The following is a 25868-nucleotide window of genomic DNA, read 5'->3' on the forward strand; positions in this document are numbered from 1 at the left end:
GCTACATTTATTTTCCACTGCCTGCTCAGTGCTTTTTTATATGTGTGTGTGTGTGTGTGTCTGTCTGTCACCACTTTTTATTTACATGCACCATCTACTTTTCAATGCATAATGTCTCTCTCAGTGAACATTCACTATACATAAATGCCTCGCATTGCTTTTCGTTGTTGGCAGTGTCTGTTCCCTATATAAAATGTCAAGGATATCCCTCCCAAAATGATGTATAGTAGTTATAAAATAGAAAATTGTAATATATTGCAGTTTACCGAATGGTGATATACTGTAATTGAAAACTTTGATATTAAAAAACAATACAAAATGCCACACCATGCTTAATGTGTGTTCAAGAAGCTCGGCGTGGTATATTGTTTTATTCTTTGTATTAACAGTTGGTGAAAGCAAAGGTAGATTTTTATCTTTTAGAATAAAATTTTATTTCATTAAATTAACCATGTTTTGTTGTTGGCAGTGTCTATTCCATATACAAAATGTCAATATACTGTACTTGAAAACTTTGATATTAAAAAAAATACAAAATGCCACACCATGCTTTGTGTTCATGAAGCTCAGTGTGGTATATTGTTTTATTCTTTGTATTAACAGTTGTTGTTGAAAGCAAAGGTAGATTTTTATCTTTTAGAATAAAAGTTTATTTCACTAAATTAACCATGTTTCATTGTTGGCAGTGTCTGTTCCCTATACAAAATGTCAAGAATATCCCTCCCAAAATGATGTATAGTAGTCATAAAATAGCTCGAAAAAAAGCGTATCTAAAACCAAAATTGTAATATATTGCAGTTTACCAATATAGATGTGGTAGGTGTATTCCTTTACATTTTTTAGTCTTATTTTTCTTTATTTTTACCCATTATTCCTGCCAGCCAAGTTCATTATTTTCAACTTCCTTTACCAGACCAAGCTTTCCAGCAAAAGTAGCTGTTAAAGACAAACCATTTAACACTGACAGGGGTACTTACAATAGTCAGCTTTTATTCATATAAAAATTTTTATCCCAAAAAGGGAAACAAATGTTTCTGTAACTGCTTACAATGGTTTTTAGTTGAGGTTAGACTATTAGTCGCTTATGAAAAAGGTCAATCTTAGTCTACTAGTTCATCTGGCACTACCTTTTCCACAGGTTGGCTATGTTAATCCTCCATAAATACAGTGGAGGAGTGAGTGTAGCCACCCTTGGAGGTGTGTTACTGGCCACATAAAGGGGGGAAAAAGCTTAAACTAACCCAGCCACCATATCTAATATAATATATAGGAAATGCTTGTTTTGGGGTTTAGATAAGCTTTCATATTTTAAGGCACGGTCATATAAACATGTAGATAACCTGTGTGAAATGGTAATGCACACCTTTCACAGGTAGCTGCTTAATGGCTTTTGCAAATCCTTCTATGATTACCCTCACACTACGTCATTAAAACTAGATTCCTTTGGATTGGGTACGTTTACGGAAGAGATTACAATATTCAGTGGCAGACAGAACAACCAAGAATGGTGATATACTGTACTTGAAAACTTTGATATTAAAAAAACAATACAAAATACCACACCATTCCTATTGTGTGTTCATGAAGCTCGGTGTGGTATATGGTTTTATTATTTGTATTAACAGTTGTTGAAAGCAAAGGTAGATTTTTATCTTTTATAATAAAATTGTATTTCATTAAATTAACCATGTTTCATGTTCTAACTATATTTTGGGTGTAATATAAAACACATAGAGATTGACACCCCATTTGCAATTGACTGCACCCACATAGCTGCATCATTCATTCATTCACAGGAAGCTGTGAATGAAAATACTTCAAGCCATCAGCAGAGGGACTCGTAGTTCTCAGTGGAGCACCAGTGCGGCAACGTTGCTACACTTATACCTCATTGACAATTCCTGCAGCCCTGTTACCAAAGGTCTGTACCTTGATACAGACCAGCCATAGCAGAAAGAGTCCGCAAGAGCCTTTGAAATACACCAGCAATACAGTGATTGCAGATTCAATGCTTTCCAGGCTCATATACAAAAAAAATAATTTGAATAAATTTGGGTGCGTTTTGTTTTTTTCTAAAAGTGGACTTGTCCTTAAAGCAGTATTGAAACCAAAACAGTTTTATAGTGCAGCTTACCAGTCATTAGATGTGGTTGCTGCATTAGATTTTTTTTTTTTTTTTTTTAGGCTTTTCCCCTCTGTTTTCACCTGGTGATCTGGCCAGTAACATACCTTCTGTATTAGAGTGCCCCCACTCTGGATGAAAGAGCACAGGGGGCACAGCAGACAGCAGCATTGTCAGTTTGAGGGGAAAGGGAGTGTTAAATGCACTAGCAGATTTAAATACACTAACATCAGTGGTTCATATAGTGAACGTGGTGTAGTTATTCACCCTGAGGACATCACAGAGGACAAGGGGGGGCTCTTTATTTCTGGAGGAAACTAAATTTAATCTCCAAACGCAGAGAGGTGTGAAAATGTGGAATAGACTCCCTCAAGAGTTGGTTCTGGCCAGCTCAGTGGATTACTTTAAAAAAGGCCTGGATTCTTTCCTAGATACACAGAATATAACTGGATACTAACATTTATAGGTAAAGTTGATCCAGGGAATATCCGATTGCCTCCGGGGGATTAGGAAGGAATTTTTTCCCAGCAGGTGCAAATTGGATCATGCTTTGCTGGGTTTTTTGCCTTCCTCTGGATCAACTGTGGGTATAGGATTATAACTTTTTTTTTTTTTTTTAATGTTTGAACTGGATGGTCTTTTGTATTTTTTCAGCCAGACTACCTATGTAACTGAATTGATTCCGGCTAATACTTTATAATTAGCAAACCGTTTTTTCCTATTAGGGATAAAGGTTTTCATAGAATAAATAAAAGTTGCTCATTGTTAGTGTTAAATAGTTTGTCTCATCCCTGTAAACCGATACATCTGGAAGAGAGCTTGTTCTTTTGAAATCATCAGACTTACTGGCTGGATCACCATATGAAAATAGAGGAAAGAGAGCCTGCAAAAGAAAACAAATGCAGCCTTCTCATCTATGAATTGGTAAGCTGCATTACAGTAAAAGTTTGTTTTTGGGCTTGTTTTTACTGCTTTAAGGGTGCATGCACACTTGCGCATGTACCCGCTTAGCGATTAGATGCGAGAACTCCAGCAGGGTCTTCCAATTGCTCTAAATAGGGCTGCTTCTCGTAGCTAACCCCGTTGAGGTTCTCGCATATAATCGCTGAGCAGGTGCATTCACAAGTGTGAATACACCCATATGATAAAAAATACTTCAGTAAAATCACCATTATCATATTTTACATTTTTCCCATGAATGGTGTTGAGCAGCAGATTATTTATATACAGTGGGGATCGAAAGTTTGGGCACCCCAGCTAAAAATTTGTATTAATGTGTATAAAGAAGCCAAGGAAAGATGGAAAAATCTCCAAAAGGCATCAAATTACAGATTAGACATTCTTATAATATGTCAACAAAAGCTAGATTTTATTTCCATCATTTACACTTTCAAAATAACAGAAAACAAAAAAATGGCGTCTGTAAAAGTTTGGGCACCCTGCAGAATTCATAGCATGCACTGCCCCCTTTGCAAAGCTGAGACCTGCCAGTGTCATGGATTGTTCTCAATCATCGTCTGGGAAGACCAGGTGATGTCAATCTCAAAGGTTTTAAATGCCCAGACTCATCTGACCTTGCCCCAACAATCAGCACCATGGGTTCTTCTAAGCAGTTGTCTAGAAAACTGAAAATAGTTGACGCTCACAAAGCTGGAGAAGGCTATAAGAAGATAGCAAAGCGTTTTCAGATGTCAATATCCTCTGTTCGGAATGTAATTAAGAAATGGCAGTCATCAGGAATAGTGGAAGTTAAAGCAAGATCTGGAAGACCAAGAAAAATATCAGACAGAACAGCTCGCAGGATTGTGAGAAAAACAATTCAAAACCCACGTTTGACTGCACGATCCCTCCAGAAAGATCTGGCAGACACTGGAGTTGTGGTACACTATTCCACTATAAAGAGATACTTGTACAAATATGGTCTTCATGGAAGAGTCATCAGAAGAAAACCTCTTCTACGTCCTCACCACAAAAATCATCGTTTGAACTTTGCAAATGAACATATAGACAAGCCTGATGCATTTTGAAAACAAGTTCTGTGGACCGATGAGGTTAAAATTGAACTTTTTTGGCCGGAATGAGCAAAGGTACGTTTGGAGAAGAAGGGGCACAGAATTGAATGAAAAGAACCTCTGTCCAACTGTTAAGCATGGGGTTGGATCAATCATGCTTTGGGGTTGTGTTGCAGCCAGTGGCACAGGGAACATCTCACGAGTAGAAGGAAAAATGGATTCAATAAAATTTCAGCAAATTTTGGATGGTAACTTGATGCCATCTGTGAAAAAGCTGAAGTTAAAGAGAGGATGGCTTCTACAGATGGATAATGATCCTAAATACACCTCAAAATCCACGGGGGATTACATCAAGAGGTGTAAACTGAAGATTTTGCCATGGCCTTCACAATCTCCTGACCTCAACATAATTGAAAATCTATGGATAGACCTTAAAAGAGCAGTGTGTGACAGACAGCCCAGAAATCTCAAAGAACTGGAAGACTTTTGTAAGGAAGAATGGGCAAAGATACCTTAACCCCTTGACGCCGACGTAACACAAATATGCGGCCTCACGGACCTGGGCTTTTTTCCGTGGGGCCGCATATTTGCGTACCTGTCTTTGTGCTGGGAGCGCGCCGCTCGGCGCGCTCCCAGCACCGAGACCACGGTGTCACTGAGAGCCCCGGGTCCCGTTCTAACGATCGGGACCCGGGACTCCCGAATCCGGGTCACGTGATCGCTGTGATAGCCTCTGATTGGCTATCACAGTGATCAGTGACTGTGCAGCCCGGCCCCCTTGTTTTCTCTCTCTCTATGAATGGAGAAGAAAGATACATTGTATCTCTCGAACTCCTGACAGAGAGATAAAAAAAAAGTTTGTAAAAAAAAAAAAAAAAAAAGATAAATAAATAAATATTAAAAAATAAAATAAAAAATAAAGAAAAATACCTAGATCAAAGTTTGATCTAGTTCAGTACCAGGGTTAGTGTTTGAGTCAAGGTCAGGGTCAAAGGTCAGGGTCAAAGGTCAGGGTCAAAGGTCAGGATTTAAAAAAAATTTGTATCAGTGTCAGTTAGTGTTAATGTCAGTGACAGTGTGTTTTGTGTAAAAAAAAAACACAAAAAAATGCGCACTATTGTTTCTGGGCTGTACTACAGGTACAAACAACAAATAACATACACATATATGGTATCGCTGTGATCGTCAAGAACTGGAGAATTTATTTTGGGTTGTTCTTTGGTGGTAGGTTATGGTCGTAACAAGAAACACAGCTAAATAAAAAAAAACTATTTTTTTTTTTACTATTTTGGCCCAGTTTTCCTTTAATAATAAAAAAAAAATAGGAGCTATCCATTACCATTTACCACCAAATGAAAGCCCAATTTGTCCTGAAAAAAACAAGGTATAATTCACCTGGATGCACAAAGTAGTTGTGCTGATCTGTACGGTTTTACTAACACATGTCAACGTTGCAGAATTGTGCTTAGGCATTTAGATTTGTTTTACCCTTAGGCGTGAAGGGGTTAAACAAGAATTGAAAGACTCTTGGCTGCCTACAAAAAGCGTTTACAAGCTGTGATACTTGTCAAAGGGGGCAGTACAAGATATTAACTCTGCAGGGTGCCCAAACTTTTGCAGACGCCATTTTTTTGTTTTCTGTTATTTTAAAAGTGTAAATAATGGAAATAAAATCTAACTTTTGTTGACATATTATAAGAATGTCTAATCTGTAATTTGATGCCTTTTGGAGATTTTTCCATCTTTCCTTGGCTTCTTTATGCACATTAATACAAATTTTTAGCTGGGGTGCCCAAACTTTTGATCCCCACTGTAATAGATATTTAGCCTCATTGATGGACAACAGTCTGCACCCCACAACCTTCTTGTACCCTTTCTTGACTAAGGGCCAGTTGCCTGGACTGATATCCTCCATCCCCACTTCAGCCCTGTATTGTACTGAAATATGTGACTGTCAGTGGGCTGTATCTGTGTGACCTGTATACTCAGCATACTATGTACTGGAGGATTACAACTTCCACTATGTGTGTGTATGTTCTCCCCCTCTAACTTAAAACCTAACTTGGGACATAATGAAAAAAAAAAACAACCTTTACAGTGGTGCCCTCTCACACTGCAAGGGTTAAATGTTCATGCCTAGAGGTAAAGGAATAAGATATAATACTTAGCTTATTTCTCATTACATCGGGGTCTCTTCAGTGGTGCGACTGGTCCCACAAAGTCTCCTCTCTAGGGTACTTCCAGCTGCTGTTGCACTACTGCCTCCTCCACATAGAATGCAGGGTTACTAGTCCTACATTGTATGTGATGAGGCCGAAGGACTTCCTACAGCACAGAGCCCTGGAGTAAGCAAAACACAATGCCCTAGATCAGGGCTGTCAAACTGGCAGCCCTCCAGCTATTGCGAAACTACAAGTTCCATCATGCCTCTGAGTTTGGGAGTCATGCTTGTAACTGTCAATCTTGCAATGCCTCATTGGACTTGTAGTTTGGCAACAGCTGGAGGGCCACCAGTTTGACACCCGTGCCCTAGATGTAATGACCAGTCATCCCTTGCAAAGAGGTTCACTGTAAGGGTGGCTTCACACTACACCAGTGTGGTCCTGCTGCCCTTTGGGCAAAGCGCAGCCAACCTGCACATTTTGCGTCCCGTGGTTTTTGTGCGGTTTCAGAAAGCGCACCAAACACGCTGCATGCAGAAGTTTTGGTGCGCTTTTTGAAACTGCACCAAAACCTGTATAGAAAAGTACAGCTAACCTGCACAAAATCCTCGTTTTAGCTACGCTTTAGAAAAAAAACACAGTGGAGCAGTGTGAAGCTACCCTAAGGGTTAATTGTTTTCCAGCCAGTTGGCCTTTAACAGACAAATTCTGCTTGTGACAAAAAAAAAAGATACATTTTACCTGCAATAGATATGTCTGACTACCTAACAAATCAGTCATCAGAACCTTTTTTTTTTTATTAGTTTTAGGTAGAGTTGGGAAGGAATAGAAACCCAAGCATACTGAATTTTGTCCCCACAGGGAAGATTCACCCTCTCTATTTTTCTGGCTGACCACTGTCAATTGATGGGGAATCCAAAATTGACAGAAAAAGACTAAAAGGGATATTTAGCCATGGAGACCTGTTCTGGTGTTTTTGTGTAGTTGGCTAAATTGGACGCAGGGATGCACTGGATGCCTTTGCTGTTATTTGGTAAAGCTGGGCGTCATGTGCGTCCCTGTACCTTTTAAGGAGGGATGGGCTCCTCCAGGCACACCTGCCCCTGACCTATCCATTTATGCATGTGCTCCTACTATGGAGGCTTTGGAAATTCTAGTTAGGTCCACAGAATACAGAGGACCCTTGAGGTTTGACTGTGACTTACACATGTATTTGCAAATGTGTGCAAACAAAACCCTCTGTTTTTAACGCAAACTGTTCGACAGGTCCAAATTGGTTGTTTTGCAGGCTGGCTGGTAAGTGTTGCTGGGAAATCTTTTGTTTGCGATGTGCATTACCCTTCCATGTGCACCCTACTGCCAAGGCTGGTTATAGGTTGGGGCGGATACCATTTTTTTTGTGTAGTGGACCTGTTCTGGTGACAGGTGTTTTAGAGTTGATTGGAGAGATTTCTGTTGTGTTCTCTGGAAAAGGAAATAAAATCTATCCAATTGGACACAGCAAAAATAAAGAACCTGAAAGGGGTTTACGGATTCCCTGCTTTATCAAAACTAAGGGGAAAAAAGGTTTGGCTGAATATGTGTTCTGGGCCTGTGACTCACATAGTACCATTTTCCTTGGCAGGTTTCTTTTAAATGTGGTATGTGTATTGGCAGATGGGATTCCTGCTGTTAAATCATGGCTTAGGCTTAATGTAGCTCTTAATAGCAGGGCTTCTTTTCCTCCTGTTTGCTGACTAATTTACTGTACATATGTAAAATTACTTTCCATAGTGCTGCTTTGCACAGTTTCTTGCAATAACAATGAGTAGGCACTATACAGTCTCATAGTGGTACAGTATATGGGGTTTTTCCTTTTTTGTGGAACTTTTAATTTTTGTTGCGGTTTGGAGCTCACCACTTATCACTGGCATTCTATTTTAAGATACCAAAGGAAAAGCTAGTGGATTTGTATTCTTCCCATGGGATTTGCAAGCACATTGTTTAATTGCTTGTACTAATTATTCTGAGGATTAAATATAAAGTACATGTGTGTTTTTATAGGTGACGATAATATAGATATATCATTTATTAGGATAAAAAATCTAAATGAAGAATATTACATTAACATTCATAATGAGCTGGACAAATAATTTTTTTAAACCTCAACTCATGCTTGGTGAGAGATGTTCCAGATTTGAGTAAAATTACAATTTAATTTAAAAGAGAAGTGTGGGATTTAAAAACAAATAATCATATTCACCTAGGGGGATGCAGTATCGGACTGTCAGTCACTGGCTATCTGCTCTGCCCCTCTAGCAATCACTGGAGTGCTGTGGAGGGGGTGGGAACAGCTGGCTCAGGCTCTTAGCAGCATGCTGAGAGGTTGAGCCAGCTGCTGGTAAGCATCTGGGTGGATCATGGCATAGAAGTTGGGATCCTTCCAGACACTGGATCAGCTGAGTGACGTGACAACAGGGGGCTTTAGCCTGCTGAATATGGTTTACAGAAATGCAGAACTAAGTGTGCTCCTGTGACCTACAGGAGAAGTATGGCCCAAAGAGCTTTGGCCATACTTCTCCTTTTAGGGTTTCCAAATCATAAAAAAATTATCTATAGTACCCTGCAGAACACAAGCAACCTATATTATTAATATTTTTATTCCATTAATTGTATGTCAAGGAATGATTGATTAACCAGTAGTTGTCAACTTACAAGGTATAGGAGGCCCTAACGCCCCTGACATCAATGGTCATATTTTTCTCAGTCACTAGAGAGAAATGTCAGAGACTGCAAAAATACTAGAGGAAGTAATGGTAAGAGACCAAGGACATGCTACAGGTGCGGTTGAAGGCTGGATACATGCTTTAAAAAAACTGGGGGCTTGCTACATGAGGCTAGAAGAAAGAGATAGATCACTGCTATGACCCCTTTACAAAGCAATACCTGTTCTCTCCCGTCGTCCCTCTCAAGCTCAACTTGCCTCTTCTTGCCCCTCCTTTCTGCTCTAGCTCTCCTTCAAGAAGTATTTTAAATTCTTTATGAAAATATTTTACAAACAGGGAGAACCAAGAGAGAGGTTCACCAGTGTATATAAAAAAACAATACTGGCAGTTGCGTCATATAGTAATTGAACATAAACATGCTACAGAGAAACAGTGGGTTTCTGAAGAACAATAAGATTTCAGAGGTGAATGGAAATATACAGAGACCATATCAACATATCGTCTAGAGATCATGTAGATTACGTCTCAGCAATGAGGCAAGTATGCCGATTAACAATTAGTACAAACATCTCATGTAGTGCGTATATGTAGAGGGAGACTTAGATGATAAGGCAAATCGCCAAGACGATGGCCCAGCCAGTTATCGGAAAAAGATATGGAAACTGAGAAATAATGGAGAGAAATGCCCTACAGAAGGGACCACCTGACCAACATCAGAAGTAACCAGAGGAGGTAGAGGTAGGTCTGAGTGAAATTAGAAAATTAACAAAAGAGCAAGGCAGAGAAGACTAGGGGAAAGAAAATAGAGGGTACAGTAGGAGCTGCCGAAAAGTCACCTTCCATCCCGGGTTAGTTTTAATCAAGTCAGGTGCAAAAACAGGTACTTGGGGAGAATGAGCAGTTTCAGTCGGATACGTGTCTGTAAATACAAAGTATTACCAGGGGTGCCAGGTATCCCAAAAAACCTCCTTGTTATGAAGGGTGGTCGTAAGATCCTCCATATCCCTAAGCCCATTCACCCTCGAAAACCATAGGGAGAGGGTAGGAGGGTGGTCGGTTTTCCAGCATACAGGAATTCAAGCCTTACTTCATGAAGTATTTGATGCTTCCCCTTTCCAATATTTTAGTTTCAATATTTTTATTGAAGTTTTTAAAGACAGAACAGGGTAATGGTATACGGTTCAACAACAAAAAAAGAAATATGTTGTAATACATTAAAGAGATGAGTGTTGTACCACTCTAGAATTTGGGGGGGTGTTATAAAGGTCTATAAGACAATGCAATCAGAGGTATTCTAAGTAATGTGTTGAACTTGGTGAAGTGTGTGGGGTATTGGGTGTTGAGGGAGTATTAAAGAGAAGAAGGTAGGGAGAGGAGAGGAGGGGGGGGGATGTAACTTGGTAGGGGAGGAAGTACCAGTCAAGGGTTAGCCAATGTTATCAGTTGTGGTCTTTTTATCAATGTTGTACCCTTTCCAATATTTTAGAGGTGCCCATGGTCGCTAATACGGAGCTCTCCTTGTCGAACCATCTGTTTCCCGCTCCCTTTGAAAAAGCCTTGGAGTTTTTTCCTTCTATTCACTTACAATATTCATGTCTGTGTACTGTGTTCTATTATTCTCTTGGACCCTCTTGCAGATAATAGCTCTCTACTCCCTGATGTTCCTTGTGCCGTACTGTATTTTCTTGTACTGTTCTGGAAAACGTAAAAAACCCAATACATTTATTAACAAAACAAAGCAATGCCTCCCACTTCCACCCCAGAAAGCTGGGGAACAAGGGCCCCAGCATTTAATAAAATGGCCCATGTGGCCCCTGGGCCACAAATTAGGACCCGAGAGGTTAAACACACTATTTTCTGTACTGTACTCTTGTTTGAATGATTTGTCAAATCACAATAAATGTGTACAATATGTTTTACTAAAATATTAAAATGAAGCTAACTATACTGAAAAAATTGTTCTTGGTTTTGTCCACCAAACAGTTGTTCTTTCAAATACTTTGTAACATTTTATTGATTTGTGATCATCATCTCTGATGTACACAACTTTAAAGAATGCTGAGCACAAACAAGCAGCCAAGCTGCTAGATGTTTTATGAGCTGTAGGTAGTTCAATCATAGATCACAAAAAGAAGATTGAAAGAAGAAGCAACAGGCTAATGGCTAACTCATGCTTTCAGATAGTATATATATGTGTGAGTTTTTTCGGAGTTGTCCTTTAAGTGCTGGTGAAGGATGTAGTTATCAACTAAAATTAATATTCTCTGTTCTATATATAAAAATTATTTCAAAAATAATTAAAATATTCTTATTAATGAAATATTAAAATATTTCTTTTAATTTAAATTTTTTTATGATTATTTAATCTGTAGGATTATATATATACGTATGCGTCCTTATACGCAGAAGTATATGTATGTTTCCGTTTTGTGTTAATTGTATTTATATAATAATAGGTATGGGCTGTATATTGGCATACATGGTTATGGATCATTAGTTGTTGGTCTATAATTATGTGAGATATGGTCCTTTTTATATATATATTTTTTATTTTATTTTTATATTTTTTAAATAATTAATTAAAATATTATAAAAGGGAATGGGCATTAGGTTGTTTCTGTTTAATATAACCTACATTGCAGGTTGGTACATTATTATATTCTTCCCTGTGTAAATGTGCCTGCTGCAGAATCGATTATATTTTTGTTATGTTTCTCTGGTGCATTATTACACATTCCTCTTTTTTCTGTGTAAATGTGCCCAATATAGATGTAAATCTGGCATTCTTGCATAATAGTCCCCAGTGGTCTTCAGTTTAATGGCTGCAGGAAGTATAGTTGTGATTAGGCTGAATGGAATGTTGATGTGGGTGGTTCCTTCTATCCTGGCCGGGTATATAAAGAGCTATCGTCACTGTGATTGACAGCCCTGATGAAGTCACGTGATATTGTGACGTAACGCGTCGGCGTAAGCGCGGTGACGTATTTCCGGCGTGGCGGCCATCTTGGTACACCTGTTATTCAGCTGTACACCCAACAACACAGATTTATCCTCATCTGAGAGCATGAGGGTCTCATGTGGACTGGCTGCTATGTAAGTGGAATTTTCTACCTACAAGTTTATGTTCCTATGTTCCTATGGTATAAATAAATAAATATACTACACTATGGGAGGATTCCTCTTTTTGTTCTGAGGGATTGATATTTCACCTATACCTGGAGAAGAGCTTGAGTGGGATTATTGAAATTTGAAAAGCGTTTCTGGAAGGCTGTGGTGCCTGGAGGATCTGTGAGAGGGATCCATTATTGCTCTTTGATCCGCAAGGGTCGAAGGGATGAGGTGAGAGGCTAATCCAGAAGGTGGTTGGATTCACAAGCTCTATCTACACTCAGATACCTGCACGTTTTGGTTCACCTGTGGTCACTTTGCAGTATTATTGGAAACACCGTTATCATTTTTGTTCACCTTCAACATTTAATTGGACTTTCTGTGCGTTTAATAAGCAATTAATTCACTTCACATTTTTTTTCACCTTCAATATTTATAGATTTGTTTTTCTGTGCGTTTAATAAGCCATTATTTCACTTCACATTTGCACGTGTGATATAACTATATGTATGTGTAATTTATGCACATGCGTATAGATTTAAGTTTGTGTTTTTATAATTTTTGGGGTGTTTGATGTGATAATTTTTGTTATCATTAAGCACTTATATATTTATTTACATAATATTGTCACTATATTGATTTATATTATTGGATTCCACATTCACTTTAATTTTGAATGTAGCGCAGCATTTATATGGTTTATATTCACTTGATCACTGGTATATGATTTAATGCTAGCAGCTTTTTGGGGTTCATATATTTAATTTGTATTATTTAAAAACACTATATTTGGAGCGCAGGAGGGTCACACCACTATTGCTAATATCATTACCCTTTTCTCCCGCTAGCTCAGAATGGAGGTGTTTAATTTCTTAGAAAATAGGTCTATCAATATAGAGGATATTTTTAGTAAAACTCCGCATGAGCCCATAGGTGATTTAAATACACTGTACAGAAGATTGGGTCATGTAATGGAGAAAAAGGTTAGACTATGGTGGGACATGGTCACCCATGAAAAATATCTTAAAGAGAGACTAGTCCCAAGAAGATTAAGATGGGATGTGCCCATTAGTGATGGTTTGATAGACCAGGAATCAAAAAATGAATGGTTTGACTTTTTTCAGGAAAAGGGTTTAGAATTAATGAGATTTTTATTAAAACGCAAACAGAGAAAATTAAGAATTTTAGAGACACAAATTTTAGAGATTAAAGAAAAGATGGAACCACATAAGGAATCTCCAGAAATGGTCAATCTTGCTAAAAGATTAAATAAAGATTTGGAGAAAGTTGATGTAGAAGTGAAAAATAAAAAGATGAAAAAATATCAAAGGGATATGAATGATTTCAGTAAAGATCAAGTCTTTAAATGGCAATCTTCAGGTGTAGAATCAGAATGTAGTTCAGTTGACACTACTCCCGTTAAAGAAGTACGTGTAGAACCTATGAAGGGACATATGAATGATCATCCTAAAGAAGCTAGAAGTCAGGATAAAGGGAATTCTCAAAAGAATTATCCCAAAGGAGATAAGGGACACCAGACACCATACAATGGTTGGAGACCTAAGAATGGTGGTTCGTTTCATAATAAACCACAGGGGAAAAATAATGGACATGGTAAATCCTATCGTCCACCTTATAGACCTTATTATCCCAAACCTAATCATTATTATCAACAGCCTTATGGTCCTCCTTATTTCCCGAGACAGGATGATAGACCATTTTACCCTAGGAGTCCGAGACAGGACAATAGGCCCTACTATCCCAGGAGTCCTAGACAGGATCAATTAGGATGGCAGGGACCACGGTATGAAGGGAGGAGTCCCATCCCGGTTTATAATAGATATGAACCATTGGACTATGATTACCAACAGAGGAATTTTTTAGGGAAGGAGGGTGGGGAGAGAAGTCCCCGGAAAGAAGTATGTGCCAATTCAAGTCCCGGAAGACAAGAGGGTGTAGAGCAGGACGGAAGGTCCAAGCGAAAAAGAGAGTAGTAGGAGAGGGTATTTTTAATATTAGTGGTACTACACTCACCAAGGAAGAAATTCTCGTATTGGATAAGGGATTGAAGTTTGCCCCTCCAAAACCAGCTAACAAATTTGATATTTTTATAGACTTACAGAAATTCATCAGAAAGATTAACATCAAGAAGTATTTTATGGGTCTGTCTAGTACTAAGAATGCGACTAAAAATGCACCAGTTAGTGATATTCAACATACTCGATTAAGGAATAAATCCCTATTTAACCCTCAGATTAGCAATAATTGTCAAATAGAATCTTTTAAAAAAATGGTAAGCCAAGATTTGGAATCCCTTAAACTCCCTAGGTTTCGGCCTAATATAGACATGCAAAAAGGAATTAAGATGTTAACACAAAGAAATGACATAGTGGTCAGGCCGGCCGATAAGGGAGGGGGTATTGTGGTTATGTCAAAGAATTATTATTTGGAAGAACTGGGTACCCAATTGGGTGATAATAATACCTATGAAGTAATTAAGAAGGACCCCACGATTAAATATAAGAAAGATCTAGAAAGGTTGATTAAAAGAGGATGTGAGAAAGAGTATCTGAGTAAAAAAGAAGCCAGATATCTTGTTCCTGAAATGTGTAGAATTCCCATTATCTATACTATCCCAAAAATCCATAAAAATAGTATTTGCCCTCCGGGACGTCCTATAGTTAATGGGATTGGATCTTTAATGGCACGATTAGGGCAATACGTGGATATGTTTCTCCAACCATTGGTGAGATTGACTAGGTCGTATCTGAGAGATACCAAGCACCTAATCCAATTGTTGGAGAATGTAGATGGTAATGATGTGATCTTAGCAACAGCTGACGTCTCATCGTTATACACGATCATTGGTCATACAGAAGGGATGGAAGCTACGGATTGGGGTTTAAGAAAATATGGAAATCTGAAAAGAGGGCAGAGAAAATATATTTTGGACTGTTTAGAATTTTGTTTAAAACATAATTATTTTTGGCATATGAACACGTTTTATAATCAAATTAAGGGTGTGGCCATGGGAGCCCGTTTTGCTCCCAGTGTGGCAAACATGTTCATGGCACATTGGGAAGAGATGGCAGTTTATTTGAGTCCTCCGAAAGAACTTATTTTGTTTAAAAGATATATAGATGATATCATATTAATATGGAAGGGAAGAGAAGAAGATTTATTATGTTTCTGTGAGAATCTAAATAGGAATGATAAAAATATTGTTCTTACATGGGAACATAGCCGTGAGCGGATTAACTTCCTAGATCTAGATATTAACATCATACAAAACAATATTATCACTAAGACATTCTTTAAGAGTGTTGATAGGAATGGATACATTCCTCGAGACAGTTGCCACTTCCCGCCGTGGTTATTAAACATACCTAAAGGTCAAATGATTAGACTCAGGAGAAACTGTACGATGCAGGAGGACTTTATGAGTCAAGCACAGAATTTAGGTCAGAGGTTTAAAGCCAAAGGTTATCAGCAAGATTCTATTAGTAACACGATCCAAGAAGTTGGGAACACTAATAGAGACGTGTTGCTGGTAGATCGTGAGAAAAATGAGAAACAGAAAGATCGGCTTGTAATATGTTTAGACTTCAATGTCCATTATAAGAAAGTGGAAACTATCTTTAGAAAAAATTGGTCATTATTGAAAGCTGATCCGGCCCTGAAAGAGATAATATCAGATTTCCCCAGTTTCAGATATAGAAAAGCCCCTTCATTAAGAGATAAAATCGTTAAAAACGTTCTTGATCCACCCAATAAAAAGAATGTCACCTTTCTGGATATAAATGGGTTTTTTCCATGTAGAACCTGTTATGCGTGCAAAGCTACAAAAGGCAAGAATAAGAAATTGATGACTTTTTCTTCATCTGTGAGCAAGAAAGAATTTAAAATTGAAGAATGTATTACTTGTAGGACAGAGGGAGTTGTGTACGCGCTGCAATGTAGTTGCGGAATGCAATATATAGGGAGAACTAAACGACCACTTTGGGTCAGGCTCCGGGAACACGTACAAAATATTAAGAAGGGGTTCCCGAAGCATAGCGTTTCTAAGCATTTTGCCAAATGTCACAACAAAGACCCTAGTGAATTAAAATTTTGGGGTATTACAAAATACAAGAGACATTGGCGAGGCAGTCATAAGGTGCGCACTTTGAGCCAATTAGAATCCAAGTGGATTTATAGTATGCATACTTATTTCCCTAATGGTTTGAATATCGAGTTTGATGTAAACTGTTTTATTTCTGATTTCTGAGGCAATTTGAGGTGGTGCTATGGGTATAGATTTTTTATATTTATTTTTATTTTTATTTTTAATTTTGATCATGTAAACTCATGCTTTCAGATAGTATATATATGTGTGAGTTTTTTCGGAGTTGTCCTTTAAGTGCTGGTGAAGGATGTAGTTATCAACTAAAATTAATATTCTCTGTTCTATATATAAAAATTATTTCAAAAATAATTAAAATATTCTTATTAATGAAATATTAAAATATTTCTTTTAATTTAAATTTTAAATTTTTTTATGATTATTTAATCTGTAGGATTATATATATACGTATGCGTCCTTATACGCAGAAGTATATGTATGTTTCCGTTTTGTGTTAATTGTATTTATATAATAGGTATGGGCTGTATATTGGCATACATGGTTATGGATCATTAGTTGTTGGTCTATAATTATGTGAGATATGGTCCTTTTTATATATATATTTTTTATTTTATTTTTATATTTTTTAAATAATTAATTAAAATATTATAAAAGGGAATGGGCATTAGGTTGTTTCTGTTTAATATAACCTACATTGCAGGTTGGTACATTATTATATTCTTCCCTGTGTAAATGTGCCTGCTGCAGAATCGATTATATTTTTGTTATGTTTCTCTGGTGCATTATTACACATTCCTCTTTTTTCTGTGTAAATGTGCCCAATATAGATGTAAATCTGGCATTCTTGCATAATAGTCCCCAGTGGTCTTCAGTTTAATGGCTGCAGGAAGTATAGTTGTGATTAGGCTGAATGGAATGTTGATGTGGGTGGTTCCTTCTATCCTGGCCGGGTATATAAAGAGCTATCGTCACTGTGATTGACAGCCCTGATGAAGTCACGTGATATTGTGACGTAACGCGTCGGCGTAAGCGCGGTGACGTATTTCCGGCGTGGCGGCCATCTTGGTACACCTGTTATTCAGCTGTACACCCAACAACACAGATTTATCCTCATCTGAGAGCATGAGGGTCTCATGTGGACTGGCTGCTATGTAAGTGGAATTTTCTACCTACAAGTTTATGTTCCTATGTTCCTATGGTATAAATAAATAAATATACTACACTATGGGAGGATTCCTCTTTTTGTTCTGAGGGATTGATATTTCACCTATACCTGGAGAAGAGCTTGAGTGGGATTATTGAAATTTGAAAAGCGTTTCTGGAAGGCTGTGGTGCCTGGAGGATCTGTGAGAGGGATCCATTATTGCTCTTTGATCCGCAAGGGTCGAAGGGATGAGGTGAGAGGCTAATCCAGAAGGTGGTTGGATTCACAAGCTCTATCTACACTCAGATACCTGCACGTTTTGGTTCACCTGTGGTCACTTTGCAGTATTATTGGAAACACCGTTATCATTTTTGTTCACCTTCAACATTTAATTGGACTTTCTGTGCGTTTAATAAGCAATTAATTCACTTCACATTTTTTTTCACCTTCAATATTTATAGATTTGTTTTTCTGTGCGTTTAATAAGCCATTATTTCACTTCACATTTGCACGTGTGATATAACTATATGTATGTGTAATTTATGCACATGCGTATAGATTTAAGTTTGTGTTTTTATAATTTTTGGGGTGTTTGATGTGATAATTTTTGTTATCATTAAGCACTTATATATTTATTTACATAATATTGTCACTATATTGATTTATATTATTGGATTCCACATTCACTTTAATTTTGAATGTAGCGCAACAGGCTAATGGGCTCATCTCTTTATTTTACTCTCTCCTCCAATCAGCATGCTTCTAGCACTGCAACACAGCTTATTGGCTGCATGTGCTGCTTGTTCCCACCCCCAACTCTAAGCTCTGCTGTACAGGGACGGTGAGAGGTCATATTCAGGCGCTTATAATGTTTGCATTAAAATATATATATTGTTGAATTCATAGCTGCATTCATTTGTCTTTTATAACTGCCTAAATGTCATCTTTAACTGCTTAAATTATAAACCTGACTCATTGTTTGTTGCTTAGTTTTTGTGTTCTGGAATTTTATTTTCTGCAAAGCAAATATGTCTGTGGGATTCTCTCCAAACATCGGCAGCTGTAAGCTATGCACCCATGACGTAATTATTTCCTACCGCTGTTTAATTTGAGCATGTTTTCAGATGGTTTGAACTTTTACTTCAGAAATCTTTAGTAAATAGTATGTTACAAGAAATCCGTGTTATTGGAATTCGTTTTCTGACTGACTATCTAGTTTTGAGACGTACATGTGATCTTTCCCTTTGCTTAATCTCTGTTTTCTTTTTCTTGTAGGTGAGAAGCCTTTTAAATGCGAGTTATGTACTTATGCCTCTATAGATTGCAGTTCTCTGCGTAGACACATCAGGACTCACACCCATGAGAAGCCTTACAAGTGCCCACACTGTTCTTATAGCTGGTGCGTGGTTTTTTCCCTATTTATCTATCCTTTCTCCGTGATCAATGAAAAATCCATTACCATCACAGCTGTTTTAATGAGAAACGCTGGACAAAAATGAAAAAGCAATCAGTGAACTGCTAGTTCCAATCCAAGGAATACTGTACTTGTGATAATTTACCTTTTTGTAAATTTTATGTAATTCATTGCACTTCTTGGCTCTGCAAAGCTATTCAGTGTTTCTAAATGAGAGTGTGGCCTCATGTCAAATGATTCTTTGTTCTATCTCCCACTCATATTGCAGTGTGACATCAGCTACCAGCATATAACTAGCAGAAGACTACCAGGATAAGAAGTAGTTCGCACATAGGCTTTAGTTAAATAAATAAAATAAACAATGTGCGCTATCAAACTTGTGAATGAGCTAATAAAATACAGCTGCTGCAGTAACACTTAAAGCGGAGTTCCACTCACCCTGTCAAAAAATAAAAGTCAGCAGCTACAAAAACTGTTAAACAACCACTTACCTGTCCCTCGGTCCTGCGGTGTGTGTCCTGCAGCCCGTTTCACTGGCCGTCCTGTATTCCAGGAGGCTGGCATCTTCAGTGTGGGCACCCGGCTGTGACAGCTTGTGGCTTCACAGCCGGGTGCCCACTGCGCATGCACGGGTAGCGCTGCACTTCATGAATGGTCCTGTAGACTTCTGGGACCTGTCACGTGTCCCAAAAGACTGCAGGGAGGGAAGACACCTTCCACTTCCGATCACTTAGGCGATCAGAGCAGAAGTGGGAGCAGGTACCTGTCAAATTCGGGTAACCACCCCCCAAAGGTGCCAATCCTTAATGGGGAGCGGGGGAGCAGTCCTTAAAGCGGAACTTCCCCTTTTGGGTTGAGCTCCGCTTTAAAAGGTGATCCCACATTTGAAACATAACATACAGTCAGGTCCATAAATATTGGGACATCGACACAATTCTAACATTTTTGGCTCTATACACCACCACAATGGATTTGAAATGAAATGAACAAGATGTGCTTTAACTGCAGACTGTCAGCTTTAATTTGAGGGTATTTACATCCAAATCAGGTGAACGGTGTAGGAATGACAACAGTTTGCATATGTGCCTCCCACTTATTAAGGGACCAAAAGTAATGGGACAATTGGCTTCTCAGCCGTTCCATGGCCAGGTGTGTGTTATTCCCTCATTATCCCAATTACAATGAGCAGATAAAAGGTCCAGAGTTCATTTCAAGTGTGCTATTTGCATTTAAAAACTGTTGCTGTCAACTCTCAAGATGAGATCCAAAGAGCTGTAACTATCAGTGAAGCAAGCCATCATTAGGCTGAAAAAACAAAACAAACCCATCAGAGAGATAGCAAAAACATTAGGCGTGGCCAAAACAACTGTTTGGAACATTCTTAAAAAGAAGGAACGCATCGGTGAGCTCAGCAACACCAAAAGACCCGGAAGACCACGGAAAACAACTGTGGTGGATGACCGAAGAATTCTTTCCCTGGTGAAGAAAACACCCTTCACAACAGTTGGCCAGATCAAGAACACTCTCCAGGAGGTAGGTGTATGTGTGTCAAAGTCAATAATCAAGAGAAGACTTCACCAGAGTGAATACAGAAGGTTCACCACAAGATGTAAACCATTGGTGAGCCTCAAAAACAGGAAGGCCAGATTAGAGTTTGCCAAACGACATCTAAAAAAGCCTTCAAAGTTCTGGAACAACATCCTATGGACAGAGGAGACCAAGATCAACTTGTACCAGAGTGATGGGAAGAGAAGAGTATGGAGAAGGAAAGGAACTGCTCATGATCCTAAGCATACCACCTCATCAGTGAAGCATGGTGGTGGTAGTGTCATGGCGTGGGCATGTATGGCTGCCAATGGAACTGGTTCTCTTGTATTTATTGATGATGTGACTGCTGACAAAAGCAGCAGGATGAATTCTGAAGTGTTTCTGGCAATTTTATCTGCTCATATTCAGCCAAATGCTTCAGAACTCATTGGACGCCGCTTCACAGTGCAGATGGACAATGACCCAAAGCAGACTGCAAAAGCAACCAAAGAGTATTTTTAAGGGAAAGAAGTGTAATATTATGCAATGGCCAAGTCAATCACCTGACCTGAATCCGATTGAGCATGCATTTCACTTGCTGAAGACAAAACTGAAGGGAAAATGCCCCAAGAACAAGCAGGAACTAAAGACAGTTGCAGTAGAGGCCTGGCAGAGCATCACCAGGGATGAAACCCAGCGTCTGGTGATGTCTATGCGTTCCACACTTCAGGCTGTAATTGACTGCAAAGGATTTGCAACCAAGTATTAAAAAGTGAAAGTTTGATTTATGATTATTATTCTGTCCCATTACTTTTGGTTCCTTAATAAGTGGGAGGCACATATGCAAACTGTTGTACTTCCTACACCGTTCACCTGATTTGGATGTAAATACCCTCAAATTAAAGCTGACAGTCTGCAGTTAAAGCACATCTTGTTCGTTTTATTTCAAATCCATTGTGGTGGTGTATAGAGCCAAAAATGTTAGAATTGTGTCGATGTCCCAATATTTATGGACCTGACTGTACATAAATAGGGTTGCTCTAACTCATATAAACATAATAGCCCATAAACAGATTCAATTGTGAATGTGTTTATGGACTATTATGTTTATATGAGTTAGTGCAGCACATAGGCTTTATGTTCACAATTTACATTGTTGAGGGTGTTTCATACTCAAAATATGGAAAAAAGTTCACTGGATTCACTGAATTGCTAATACTGTGTTCAAACGTATGTTACTAAAGCTTTCCCTGCAACTCAGTGGCCTAATTTCTGCTGACAGTGATTAACAATTTATAGAGAAAGGGACGCTAAAAACATTGAAGGTTTTTGTTAAAAGAAGGGAGCCATAGAAAGGTAAACCTGTTACTCTAGGTTCACAAATGTGCGTTTGCTGCAGTTCGCATTTGCGTGGGCACACCAGCCCCTTCATTTGAAAAGGCTGCTGTACCTGCCGAAAATAGGTCCCTGCACCTTTTTTAAAACGCAGCTGCAAGAAGATTGCATGGTGCTTTTGCACCTTGAAATCTCTCGCACCCAAAAAACTGCTGCATTTTCAGATGCATGGGGGTGCCATTAACAATGAATGACAGTCCCCAGCCTCTGTAGAAAGCAGCACATTTTGGCCCCCGGTGGATGTGGGTTTAGGAATAGGAGCAATCTACACGCTGTCCTGCACCTGCAACCACCCACATAGTGTGAGCCTAGCCTCAGTGTACGAGTCTTGGTAGCTCAGTGCTCTATAGCTGTCAACATTTTAAAATAATCTGGAAGTTATTGAGGAGAAGAATGCTCTGTGCAAAGCCCACTAACCACATGTAGGCATGGCCAATAAAGTGGGCTTTATTCACGGCCTATAGCTTGAGGTATTATTGCACCTTTTGCTTTGCTCTGTTTTGGACAAAACCAAAACTGGGGTCACACTGAAGAGAATGTGTGAATAAAACAATCCCATCATTGGTGTAAGTGTAAACACAATAAGTCCCACTTGGTGTCAGTGGGAGGAAAATAAGTCCCATCATTGGTGTCAGTGGGGGTAAAATAAGCCTCATCATTGGATGTCAGTGGGAATAAAGTAACCCCCATTGTCAGTGTCATTGAGAGTAAAAAAAAAGTCTCATTATTGGTGTGATTGAAAGTTAAAACTGAATTTTATGCAGCTATAAAAGGCACCTGAATGCAGCTCTAAACTCCATAATGGTTTAATAATTGCTGTTGTGTATTAATTGGAAACAGTGTAAGTACCTATGTTGGACTTGGTATCAGTCTTTTGCAGTCCCTGTGCAGTTTGTACAGCAGAACTCAGAGAGATGTAGGGAGAAGCAGCACAGCTGCAAGCATACTAATAGAAGGGTGATGTTGAGATGAGCTCTTGTGCTGCTTCTCCTTTCACTGTTCAGTCACAGCGTGGTAGCTGTGGTGGAGACCTGTGGTAAATTGCGGCACATAACGTCACATCCCCTCTTCTAGACAGAGCTGTGCTGTGGGGCAGAACTGTATAAAGCTCTGTACTGGACAGACAGAAATACAAATCCTTTGGAAGGTAAAACAGCTCCTATATGTAGAATATATCTATTTTAGATACTTTCCTGAAGTTCGTCTTTAAAATATGTACCAATATTGGCGTTCACATGAGCAAAATAAGTTCCATCCTTTGTGTCAGTAGAAAGGAAAAAGGAGCCCCACCGTTGGTGTTTGTAGAATAAAAGTTATCTCCACGTTCCTGCGCTGGTGCTTTACCTTTTTTCCCGTTGAGATGGAACTTTACCAAGCATTCCAGTACTCTGCACCCTTCTGGCACAGTACACAAAATCCTGGGACTGTCCTGCAGGATCCAGGATCCTTGGTAACTGCGGCGTTCCCGTTTCGCTTACGTGTTGACTAGTTCTGTACATTAATTGCCCATTTTATTTTGGGCATAAAACTGCAAATATAAAGGACCCAAGGGTTCAAGGTGCAATTTTGAAACGGCCATAGGACATCTTTGCTATGTGTCTAGTATTGCACCTTGTAGCTCATTAATGCTGTTGGGTGCATGCAGTACCAGCCCTAAGATGGGGTTGTAACTATTTTCTAACCTTGGTGAAAGTTAAATATGCTTTGCTGAATGAAAATGCTTGGGAACTAAACTGGCATAAACAAGCATTTAATAGTTAAAGCTGTCAGAATTATATACATTATGAGACAATGAAGGCGATGAACATTCTCCAAGATTGTCACCCTTTTTTTTTTTTTTATAGATACCCACTTAACAGGTTACTGACCCAGAACAAGCATCCATTGTCCTGACTTCTGCTGTGCATGTACTTCTTATTCAGTGATTTACTAAATAATGATGCAAGGAGATGGGAGAAAATCCTTAACGTGTTACTAAACCCAGGACCCTGCATTCACTATATCTGGTCTTCCACAGTACACAAAACATGGAAATGCAATTATTTTAGTAAATATTAACTGCTAAATACCTTTTCTCATTATCAGTAGATGGCAGTCTTGTGACTTCTATCAGCACTGGATAAAGCTTGTAGGAAGAGTTTTCATTCCCTTTTGACGGTCCTATGAGGCTGCATGACCCCTGACCCTCTGTCTGGACAGTGCAGATTGGCTCTGTGCTGATCACATGCACCTTCCCCCCCCCCCCCCCCAAAAAAAAAAAAAAGAAAACATACACCAAATCCGTTTGTGTGCAGAGGCATGTGCAGACTGCCTCCTATGGCTTTGTACTATCAACAAATGGATTGGGGACTGTGGAAGAAAAGATTGATCAGAGAAGACAGAATCAAACATCCTTTTTACACAATGTGGAGGATTAACCCCTTAGGTTCCACAATGAGTATAACAAACATGCTTTACTGTATATACAGACTGCTTTTACTGTTGTGGGTTTAGTAACACTTTAAACCTATACCTGGAAAAAAACAAAACAAATTGTCATCCGCAGTTTCCATGTTTACATCTGACTTGTTCCTTGAGCCTGTTTTTGTTTTTTTGATGTTTGATTCTGCATTTACAGTTGTTTTTTCTTTTGCAGTATTCAGAAGAAAAGTCTTGACCTACACATACGTCGCCACCACACTAGGGAGATGTTCAAGTGTAGCTTTTGCCAGTATTCTTCTCCAGACAAGCAGTTACTTCATAAACATACAAAGAAACATCATCTCAATGAAAGTTCACAGCCTTCCGACTCAGCTTCCTAGAAGATAACATATGGTCAGCAAATGATCATTACATGATCTTACTTGAACTACACATTATAGTCAACAGGGTTATAAATATGTCCTCTGGATTAAGCAGCACTATATATTGAGATCTACTTGTTTTTCCTGAAGGATTAAAATCATGCACATTGGTTGCTTTTACTCAGTTGAAGCTTGAGATACACAACTTACTAAAGCCTTGACTGTTAAACATTTAGAAATTAAGAAAACAAATCTTTATAATGAAATTAATTTGGGTGCACCTTTAGAGTCCCAGTGTTTGTAGCAATGCAAGAATTTGACATTTAATTGTAGAAATTGGTTTATTATACTCATGACTTAGCTGAATATTCATACAGCACACGCAAATGTTTCCTATTTTGTTATATTGAATTAAATGCTGAACTAAGATTTGTGCTTTTGGTCATTTTGCAAATGAAGATGGGAATTAGAAACTATCTATTATCTCAGGTGGCTAGAGAGAGGTTTGTTTGCAGATTTTTCTCTTGGACATTAGACTGCATCCAAGTGTTAGCTTGCTTGGTCTTCCTATTTGTAATTTTCAAAAAATGTTAAATGTAGTATGTTCAGGAATCACAGTAAATGTAGTATGTCCAACAATCACAGTAAATGTCCTTAGTTGTATTGTATTCTATAACAAGAAATGAACTGGTCACGACATCATTTTTTTAAAGCATAGCTTGTTTAACTTCTTCAACTACAATCCAGATATACAGTGGGATCGAAAGTTTGGGCACCCCAGCTAAAAATTTGTATTAATGTGCATAAAGAAGCCAAGGAAAGATGGAAAAATCTCCAAAAGGCATCAAATTACAGATTAGACATTCTTATAATATGTCTAGAGATGAGCGAATTATTAAAAAATTCGGTTCGGCTGATTCGCCGAATTCGCCGATTAAATTCGCTTCGTGCCGAATATATTCGCTGCGAATTTAACTTATAAAAAGGGTGTTTCTAGGCTTCAGAGAGCCTTTATATTAGTGCAGAACACTGTACCTTTAATTTAAATGCCCTTGGAGTCTGCTGGGGAAGAGAAATAATACTGTCAGTCAGTATGACATGCAGATGAGTGCCGTCGATCTTAGAATCACCGCACACTTCACTCATTTGGGCAGTCACGGGGCCAAAACCAGAGTGTGGAGCCACAGTGTGGCGGTGGAGGCAGCAGCAATGGGAGGCCATACAGCACCCTATGACAAAATGGAACCCACCAGCAGTGTGAGGAGACCTGAAAGTGGCACATGGCAGAGTGTGGCGATGGAGACAGCAGCAATGGGAGGCCGTACAGGGACCCATGACACACTCTGGACCTGGCAGCAGCATGAGGAGGCAGT

General features: G+C 38.7%; 1 protein-coding gene across 2 annotated transcripts in view; it reads left to right on the top strand.

Moving 5' to 3' along the window:
- Window positions 1–24924, top strand: part of LOC149458361 (uncharacterized) — an 81079-nt gene extending 56155 nt beyond the window's left edge. For both annotated transcript variants that reach the window (XM_089682212.1, XM_089682211.1), the window contains 2 exons: window positions 18652–18775; window positions 24348–24924. In XM_089682212.1, coding sequence (XP_089538338.1) covers window positions 18652–18775; window positions 24348–24513 — 290 coding nt within the window. In that variant the 3' untranslated portion in view covers window positions 24514–24924. The remainder of the gene's footprint in view (window positions 1–18651; window positions 18776–24347) is intronic.
- Window positions 24925–25868: the final 944 nt, after the last annotated feature.

The sequence above is a fragment of the Staurois parvus genome, unplaced genomic scaffold (genome assembly GCF_062004578.1).
Source record: "Staurois parvus isolate SC_StPar_1 unplaced genomic scaffold, SC_StPar_1.0 ptg000287l, whole genome shotgun sequence".
Lineage (NCBI taxonomy): Eukaryota > Metazoa > Chordata > Amphibia > Anura > Ranidae > Staurois > Staurois parvus.